Source organism: Ixodes scapularis, unplaced genomic scaffold (assembly GCF_016920785.2).
Source record: "Ixodes scapularis isolate PalLabHiFi unplaced genomic scaffold, ASM1692078v2 PGA_scaffold5__190_contigs__length_132052651, whole genome shotgun sequence".
Taxonomy (NCBI): domain Eukaryota; kingdom Metazoa; phylum Arthropoda; class Arachnida; order Ixodida; family Ixodidae; genus Ixodes; species Ixodes scapularis.
The window spans coordinates 118,013,537-118,023,639 of record NW_024609880.1 but is presented as its reverse complement, the minus strand read 5'-3'; the positions used below and the strand labels follow the sequence as shown (position 1 = coordinate 118,023,639).

General features: G+C 42.4%; 1 protein-coding gene across 1 annotated transcript; it reads right to left on the bottom strand.

Moving 5' to 3' along the window:
* Nucleotides 1-288: 288 nt before the first annotated feature.
* On the bottom strand, nt 289-9,451 carry LOC120843410. Its single transcript, XM_040214785.1, has 3 exons — nt 9,382-9,451; nt 5,069-5,272; nt 289-969 (listed from the first exon to the last, which is right to left on the bottom strand). Exons 1-3 carry the CDS (start codon nt 9,389-9,391, stop codon nt 626-628), a joined length of 558 nt encoding a protein of 185 aa, XP_040070719.1. The 5' UTR covers nt 9,392-9,451; the 3' UTR covers nt 289-625.
* Nucleotides 9,452-10,103: the final 652 nt, after the last annotated feature.

The window sequence follows — 10,103 nt, the reverse complement described above, 5'->3', positions numbered from 1 at the left end:
ATATATTTTTTTTTTGTAGTCAATAACACACACATTAAGGTATTTCAATAAGTTGTACTACTCGGCTATTAAGCCGCTAGCGAAAGCTGCTACCGTCGGTTCGACGCCAGTGCGCTTTTTGTAGTAAACTGAAGTTTTGGGGTGTATTATACGACACAAAGAGCGTAAGACTACACCCCCCTTTTTCTGAGAGTATAGTCGGTCGCCAAACACTGCAGAATCTCAGGCCCCTTCTTTTATTCACAGAAACCATTTTTAAAACACAAATCGTAATTAAAAAATACTTCAAGGTTTTCACACAATTTTATTACTATAAAACCAACACCAAGTCTATCTTTGGTACTAGTCGCTAAAGTTTGCTTTTTCATAACTAGTTTTTTTTTTTCCTTCCACGCACTGCGGACGTAAGATTTCTTCTGTAGATGTCACACGGCACGAAGTGCTGCTGCTTATTGCACTTGTACTAAATCATCCGCAGTGTTTAAATGACTGTCTTAGATACTATATACTGGTTCACATTCGGGGAGCAACCAAAAACAACCTCGAAAGACACGATGTCGATGGTTGGAGCACGAGGTCCGAATCCGATACAGAGACGGCAAGCGTATTTGCAGAAATGATTCTGCTAATTGCTTCCGCTAGCGTCGCGTGATTCAGCATTTTCTGTTTCATTTATCTTGTCGCAGTCTTTCTTGTCATAAATTCGGTATTTCGGATATCCGCAGTTGAGTAGAAAGGCGTATCGACAGCTGGACGGAAGTTCCTTAAATAATGAATCGTACAAATATGTAGTTTTATTCGCAGTGCGAGGCTCCTCCTCGCATTGTACGCTTTCCTTTCTTTCATAGCTTTCCTCTCTTTCCTCACTTTTCTCGATTTCATCGCTGTCTTCTTTTTCTAGGATTGTAACGACTTGAGGAATCGTCACATTTTTCTTCAACCAGTCTTCACTCAACCAGAATTCACAAGCTGGAAAAAAAAAAGAGCGATATCTTTGTGACAAAGGGCAGGCCGGGCATTTTAGTAAATAACAGTTTGCTCTGTATAACTATTAAAGACAAATGTTATAACGGAGTAAATATGATTAGGAGTTTACTTAACCTGAAAATGTAAAAAAAAAGAATGAAGTGATTCCTTTTAAAATTTGCACAAGAACAAAATAAAAATGCGATTCAAGTTTCACGAGCGCAGTGTAATCGTTGAAATATTATTTCAAACGAATGGCACTGAGCACCTCAATTATTTTTGTCTTTTAGTTTAACTTTTATGTTCGTCGGTGTAGCTTTCGTTGTGAGCTTTTGCGATATGCAATGCGGCACTATATCAACAATGTTCTAGTTTTTTATATTCCGAACGAGTTTAGTCAGGAGCACTTTAATATTGGACTGTTTTTATATATAATCAAAACAAATTTTGAGCGAGATGACTGCCGACTGCTTCCCCGATGAACATGCAATAAAGGGTTTTAACCCCGTAATTTGAATATGTTTCTCTTTTTCTTTTGCAAAAAGAGTGCAGGTGAGTGGGGGGGGGGGGGGGGACCTCGACATGATGTCAGAAAAAACCAAAAGCCTTATTTTCCATCCGTGACTTTTTGTCTAGGTAGAAGTGAAATACAAAACTCGGAATACACGCTAGTACACACGCCTTGACCACTCGTCTCCTCTAATGAAACTGTTTTTACTGTTTCATTTAGGCCGTTGAACTTTATTATTTTGATAATATGTTTTATTCTTTTATATATCCTGTTCTTTTACCAGAAGCCTAAAATATTATCTGCAGGCGGGTGGCTCCGAATTCAAATCTCAATGCTTCATGACCCGTGAAATTCGACGCTGGCGATATACAGGGTGTTTCACTAAAGGTGAACAAATCCGATAATGCGAAAACTACGCATCGCGCCGAAAAACGGCTTTTGTCGTTTTGGTCCGAGGCCAGGGGACCATTTAGGAAAATTATTAAAGTTCGGGATAATTAAGTTGTTTATTATTTTTGTGTAATAAACTTTCTAATATTGTGTTTAAGAGCACGGTTCAATTAGAGCTTTGCTGACCATCATCGAAAAACACTAAATTAATAGATTTCAGAACAATAAAAGGCACGCGCGGTATTTTACGGCTTTCTGAAAAACCGCCCAACATCGACAGATTTTTCCGTTTAAGTTTGCAATCGGAGCGCTTCTCGGCCCCGACGGCACCGCGCCCCGTAGAGAAAGAGTGCAACCAACCTCTGCTGCGCTGTCCTCGCCCAACGCAGCAGAGGCTGGTTGCACTATTTCTCCACGGGGCGCGGTGCCGTCGGGGCCGAGAAGCGCTCCGATTGCAAACGTAAACGGAAAAATCCGTCGATGTTGGGCGGTTTTTCAGAAAGCCGTAAAATACCGCGCGTGCCTTTTATTGTTCTGAAATCTATTAATTTAGTGTTTTTCGATGATGGTCAGCAAAGCTCTAATTGAAACCGTGCTCTTAAACACAATATTAAAAAGTTTATTACACAAAAATAATAAACAACTTAATTATCCCGAACTTTAATAATTTTCCTAAATGGGCCCCTGGCCTTGAACCAAAACGACAAAAAGCCGTTTTTCGGCGCGATGCGTAGTTTTCGCATTATCGGATTTGTTCACCTTTAGTGAAACACCCTGTATATGCAAATTCCATAAGCTATTGTGCTTTCCGGCCTATTGCTACCTTGGATGCATACTTCATTTTTTTAGGGCAAGAAAAAACAAAACAAGAATATATATATATATATAATATATATATATATATATATATATATATATATATATAGATTACCATTGGACGAACATATTAGCTACACAAGCGCCAGGACTGCAATTCTTCGCTACGTTCGTGGCTGAATGGTCAGGGTCTTTGGATCTAGGCAGTTTCAGCACCCAGCCCCTTTTTAAGCTTTACTCGACCGGGTGGAATGTTCGAGTCCGTGTTGTACGGAACGGCGTTCCTAGAACGCGTTCCTTTTAGGAGGAACGAAGGAACGCCGTCGTTCCATTTTGAATTTCTGGAACTGGAATGGGAACGCGTTACATTTTTACTGGAACGGGAAGAGTAACGGCGCTCCCTTTTTTCGTCCAGTGGGGTAATGTTTTATTCTATTTTGTGGGGGACAATGAGCAGCACTGCACGTAGAGGGACGGCGCCGTGAGGGAAAAAGAAGGGCGAATATCGTGGTGTGTGCGCGAGGACACAGAGTTCCAACGAAACGGTGCTCAGCGAGCCCAGGGAAGACCCGGACCACAAGGCAGCCCTGGCCCTCCGCAGCACCCGACTCACACAATTGAGTATCGATACAGTATTTCTCCATGATAGCATTTCCCGTGTGACTTCCTCGGAGTGAGTGGAACTCGGCCTGATCGGGCGGTATTGATAGGCGACGCACAATTTTTAACAGGAAAATTTTGGAAGTACAAAAACAATATTTTTACGAAGTGCAGGATCTCGTCAACTTTTTTGGCTACTAATATTATGGATTATTTTGAGTGGTCCTCGTTTGCTAGCAGTTTAAGGTGCAGAAGAGCTGGTGGAGATTGATCCTTTTTGGAGTGCCCGAAACTGCGGTATACAAAGTAATACTCTTAGTCGTAGGAAAAGACAAAAAAGTAGGGTCGTTTCAAACTCAGCCCCTTTCTTTGGTCCCGCCAATCCTATACACCCGGAAATCTAAGGCCGGCTACAGCCATTTCTGAACTTCATAACGAGACCTACAGTTACCACAAAATCACAGGTTGCCAGACGTCAAACTCACCCTTGTATCCCAAACACTAATCCCTTATAAATACAAAAAAAAATTTTGGATTGAATAGCAAATTTAATTTTCACAAAGAACTACTTGTAGTTTTCAAGACTGACCTTCCAAAAGCCCTACCTTCTTCTTCACTTGGTCGTCTTCATCGAGATGCAACTATTGTTAAGTTCTAACAAGGTACTTTGTTGAATTGAAACGTTTGAGGTTGTTGTAAAATGCTCATGCAATGTAGGGTAAAATTACAATCGGCTCGTCTGAATCGTCCACTACAAGCATGAATATAGTTAAAAGCTAAGAGTTTTAACTGAAATATATCAACAAATGAAACCCTACTCCCGCTTGTTTTCTTCTCCCGGTGCCTTTCCATCACGACGTACAAACTTGTATACTGCCTAATAAAAGGATAAATAAAAAACTATGCTTGATTTAATTAAATATGGTAATCATCAAAATACAAATCTAACGTGTATGTAACGGTTTTTTTAAACTATAACGGCAACGAGTTCTTTTTTCACAGATGTAACTTGTAAGGGGAACGCGTTCCAAAACTCAGAAGAAACAAGAAACGAGCTTTCGTTTTTTTTTTTGTTTTTTTTTTTTGAGGAACGTGTACAACACTGGTTTGAGTATAGTCACGAACCGTTGATCTTCCGTGAAGCGCACCAGACTTTTGTGTGACTATAAAAGGAGCCATATAAGTTTCCGCAACAAGTCAGCCAAGCGGTATTGTGCAGTCCTGCCTGCCACTGCGACAAAGACGCCTCCTATAAACCTTTCCAATAATCGCCTTTGCGCGCTGCCATCCTTGTCTATTAGCTGTCGAACGTGTTCTGAGCATGCGCAGTAGCTCTCTTCTGCGGAATATCTGACGGCGCGAAGGCGTCCACAGCCCAAAGACTCGGGATTTTTAGTCTCTGTGATAGGCGGTGGAAAAGTCTATTGTTTTTAGCTTTTATGGAAGAGGGCTCTCGCCTCATTCGTGTCACTTCATCCTGAAGATGCCACCCGCGTAAGTAGCGAAACGTCTTTCAACTGGTTACATCTTTGTTGTGCTAAGTCGGAGTAAACTTTTTAAGCATGAATTCTCACGGCATTTTGAAGCAGTTTTCCACCAATTAAAAGCTTAGTTATCGGTTCCTTGACGCCACGTGACTTAAAAAATGTTTGAGCTGGTATTAAGGGCGAAACAATTTTGAATATTTCGCAAAATCTTATTTGCATTCACTTTCTTTTTTTGTGTGTGCCTGGAAAATGTTTTTATCAGTTTCCGCAGTTGGCGAAATGATTTCATTATACCCACATTCATAGCCCTCGTCATCTTGTAATGATCTCACTACATAGCACAATGGAGTGCTGAATAATACGTATTTTTCTGAATATTTAGTCCAGCGTTTTTGCCAACATTCCTGGTGATGTATGCGGCAGCCGCCTGATTCACAGAGGAAGTTGAAATTAAGATTGTAGCAGGTTCCGTTTGGTGATGTCACTTCACGCTGAGGTTGCCCTTAGGAGAAAAAAAAATAGGAGAGAAGTTTATCTTTTGTTGAATCAAGCGGTACATTGTAAACTGGACCCGATACACTCAATGGGTTTTAAGCAAGACCAGGCGTGCGACATTAACGCCAAACGTTAGACAGAGCAAAATAATATAGAATGTCGCAAACCGCTATAATTGCAGTCCACAATAAATTGCGTCAGCAATGTATGTTCCAACGGCAATAAATGGCGTCAGCAAGTATGCTCCAACGGCTCATATAACCTCTCTTAATGTGTGCACACATATTAGCAGCTTGGTCAATGGTCCGAGTACGCCGTTGTTTGAGCACGCGCTCTGATCATGTACTGAACACGAGTGCCGCGTCAGCATTCGGCGACGACTCGGATTCAATCCCACGCTTCGTGACCAAGAAATGGTGACCGCCAATGCTGCTGTGATGAACTTTTGAGTAAGGTTTATTGTGCACATCATTTAGACTAAGGCCGTCGAATGTCTACAAAGTACCCCTCTCATAAGGTCCGCTCAACCAGAGGTGACGTTGCCATTGGGCTTTCTGGTTCGTGGAAGTTGGTGGTGGAAGTATTCCATGTTAACGCCCCGAATAAAAAAATGAAAGAAAAAGGTTTTCCACACACCATTTATACGCAGCTGTCCGCCCGTCTTGCATGGCGTAACTTCTTGTAGGGGCATTTTGCTCCTACCCCGGCATTGGAAGATGTTGCAATTATAAGCTAATACGCCTCGTTTTTAAAGCTTGAAATGTTTTTTAAGCCTACCCCTGATTCCAACATTTTGTCCGTCCGTCCGCGCCTTTTAGCGAAATTTAGCGGGAAATGTCGCGTCACGTGACGTCACATGACGATACGTGACATTATGCGTCCTATACACCTTGGGGAAATAGACAGCCCGTGACTTATACGTCAACTCAGTTTTACCGCTAAATTTAGTGGGACTATTCTCGTCTTCTGGCCAAAATATCGATTCAGTTTAGCTAATGCCCCTGAATAAGAAAGGTAGCGACATCTCCTTCTTCTTCTAGCGCGCACACCTTTATCCTTTTGTTTTCTGTTTTACCATAGCCTCCTCTATACGGAGAAAGCCTGGCACATCGACAACGGAACAATAGGGCGCGCGGCCGCAGGAAAAAGGAGAGGAGGAGCGCGCCGAACGGTGACCAATATGGTAGCGCAGAGCAGAAAAGGCAGACCTAGACAGCGGGCGCTTGGGTCATGAGCGGCCGCTCCCCGAACCACGCTTGTTTTTGTGTTTTCGTCACCGTCGTTTTCGTGCTCCGGGAGAAACGGGCGCGGCGATTCGAAAGGGCGCAGGGAGAAACGGGAAAGGGTGGACGTGAGTTTCTCCTCTCCACGATAGCGACAAGAAAAGAGAGAGAAAAAGAAAAGATTGTTTCTGCGTTTGGCCGCTCGCTCTTTTGTGGCGCTAGCAGCGAAGGTTCTCTCCGCTCCCGTTTCTCCACCCCTCCTTTCCCATTTACGGCGGCCGTCTTTTCACGCGACGCGCCAGGCTTTCTCCGTATAGAGGAGGCTATGGTTTTACACTCGCGCGTCGACTGTAGCGCCGCCTGGATCGGCCCAAGCAGCAGACGGCCTTCCAATACTTGAGTCAGAGCGCAGTCAATGGCTGAAAGACACGCAAATACATACACACAGGCTAAAAGCGCACTGTCACGGTCTACCAGCCTCGAAGGATATGCTCAAAGAAAGACGATCAAAGCCGTGACTTTGCACAGTCGGCGTTATTTGATTGGCGACATGAGCTCATAGCATGCACTGCACTCCGACAGCTAAGGCATTCCTTCTCCCACCTCGCCCCTCATGCTCATTCTTATTGTTATATTTTGCTCTTTCGCGCTCGCGCGTCGACGGTAGCACCGCCCGGATCGGCCCAAAGATAGCAGGCGGCATTCATCAAAGGATGTAGCTACTTTTTCATATAAAGGAGCTTTAAGTTTACCATCTAATTTTATCAGAAAATTGAAGTCACATGACCTATACGAACAAAAATTCAGTTCCCCGCTAGCTTTATCAGAAAAAATCACGTCTTGTGACCTAGACACCAATCCAGTTCGCCCGCTAAAAGTTTGGTGGGGGTGATCGACGTCACGTGATCTGACACGATGTGACCAATACACTCATTCAGTTTTCCCGCTAAATTTAGCGGGAAACATATACGTCTCGTGACATGTATTAATGAACAGATAAAAGCAGGTTCTTCACTACCGTAACGAATGTTTATTGTCTTCCGAACGATTGGAACAATCGCTCCTAAAAAACGGCATTTCATACATCAAAGGACTTTGAAGGTGAAAATCGCTGCCAATTTTCTTCTGTCTCCCCATATTTATAGCAATTCAGGGTATAATATTTTATACTTTTCTGTCTGCCATACCCTATACGAACTACATAAGACTTAAAGTAGCGGTTTTGAAACATGCTTTCGCAGAACAAGCGCTCCTGCAAAAACGGTGCGTCTCAAACGCAGGAGCGCCAGCTTTCCTGCGCTTGACAAAAGGTACTCCTCATGCGCTAAGCCTTGACTTTGAATTGGAGAGTCTTAACGCAGAAGAGAGAAAGCTGAGAACAAAACGCAAGTCCTGCTATAGTTCGTTGCAACTCAAGAAGAGAGGGCGAGGGTAAGACGAGTTTGGCTGGAGGAAACAGACGGAATGCTGGAACGCCGACGGCTGCCATTTTGTTGGTATCACTTGCAACGCTGCGACGTTACTAAAAAAAAACTTTTAGAAAAATTTGAAAGTTTAGGTAGTCTAGGAATATTCAGGGGCTTAATTTTAATGTGAGTAACGCGTAAAAGGTTAATTAGACTTGCCTTTGTATACATTATGCACAAATAAAAAAAAGCCTTAAATGAACCAAGATTAATAATTTTATATCATGTAGTTGTACAATCTCCTATGTGAGAAAAAAAAACAAGCCTAATTCAGGAGTTATATAGAACTAAAGATGCGCACATTTAGTAAAAAAAACATATATCGTAAAAATGCGTTGAATTGTTGACTGCGTTAAATACTCGTACACACTAGGTACCATCGGAGGAAAATAAAATACGAACAGAGGAGTGCGTGGCTCGCGGTACAGGCGGCGGCACCTGGAAGTTAGCCTAGGGTCGAGGGTGTGTTGTCTGCTCCGATGTGTATACAAAGTATTTGTGTATACGCCCCTTGCTTGGGCGCTTTCCAAGCTTCGGCTGCTTCGGCATTGCGCCTCTTTAGTGCGCTGAAAGCTATCATTGCTATCTTTGCTACCTCGGCGCGTGCGGCGTGAGGAAGCTCGCCGCTAGCAGCAGCTCGAGCGCGCTCAGCCAGCGCGCGCTCTAGCTGCTACTGGCGGCGAGCTTCCTCGCGCTGCACGCGTCGAGCGACCAACGATAATGGTGATAGCATTCAGCGCACTAAGAGGTGCAATGCCGAAGCTTGGAAAGCGCCGAGTGAGGGGCGTGTACACATCGGAGTAGGCAAGACACCCCTCACCCCTAGGCTAACTTCAAGGCGGCCCAGCCTGTACATCGAGCAACGCGCTCCTCTGTTCCTATTTCATTTTCCCACGATAGCACAAAGGTTACACATAAACCAGAATGATAATTTGAATGGCACCATTTCGATGGTGTGAAACCTTGCATATTATCAGCGATCTCATATCCCTTGTAAGGTTATACCGGTTTATGTGTGCCGCCAAACGTTGGATATGATATAGCTCAGTATAGTAACAATTTAAACTAATATCAACTTGTCTGCATCCAGAGAAATTATGCAAACAAACATGCCACTGCGTAAACCACGCCAAAATCACTCACACTCGGTAAACAAATATAAACAAATTGCATTCCAGTTCAGCATTAAACATATGCGAGGGGTTAACTAAATCAATGTAGAGCACATAAGAATTCAAGACCAGTATTCGGCGGATGGCCCATTAGCAACCTAGCAATACAGCTCTGAATAATGAATTCATAAATAGCTGCTGAATTTACGGTGCACACCCCGGCGACACCTGGTGCGCGCGCGACGCTAGCCAGAAATCGTGCGACGACGATGTTAGCGGTAATTATTACTACGAGTAAAATGATAATATACGTACCCAGATGCATAATATTTTCAATACTATAATATTTTTGTTTTACAGCTTGAACATATTGTGTACTTGAGTTCCTATCGTACAAGAGATGAAAAATAACTATTTGTAGAAATTTTGTTTACACTCAAGACGTTTTGTATAAATTTATGGCCGAACAATAAGGTCGATTAAATATGATCTACGCATTACCTTTCATGATCAAAAAAAAGATTATAGTAACATAATTTTTGGTTGTTATGTATTCAGTCTATCTAAAACTCATACTTTAAAAATATGAAGGGTAACCAAAAGTAAATGTCAATTTATCAATTAGCAGTTTGTATACCTTCAGATTAGCCAAAATTATTTCAGCAATATGAGATAGACTTTACTTCTTTGTACGAACGCGTAGCTAGAATTGAACAAAAACACTTAACAGTTCGCACATTTTCAAATCATATAATTTTAAGCTATAAATAGGTTTAACTTTAATTTCTTTTTGTGTCAAATCCAAGCCAGGAAAAAAAAAGCGTTGAAGTTTTATCTTTTTTACCTTTATGTAGGGTAATTAAATTAAACCTGACAAAATTGTTCTTCGCTGTTAAAAAAAAAAAAAGGCACACTGCCTTTCAAAGGCCCAATACCACTCAAAATAAATTAGACAGAGGGACGTCATTCTTAGCGACTAAACTGTTTTTCGAGGCTATGTTTCAAACACGAGATTCTGAGCACTAGTACTCTGATAT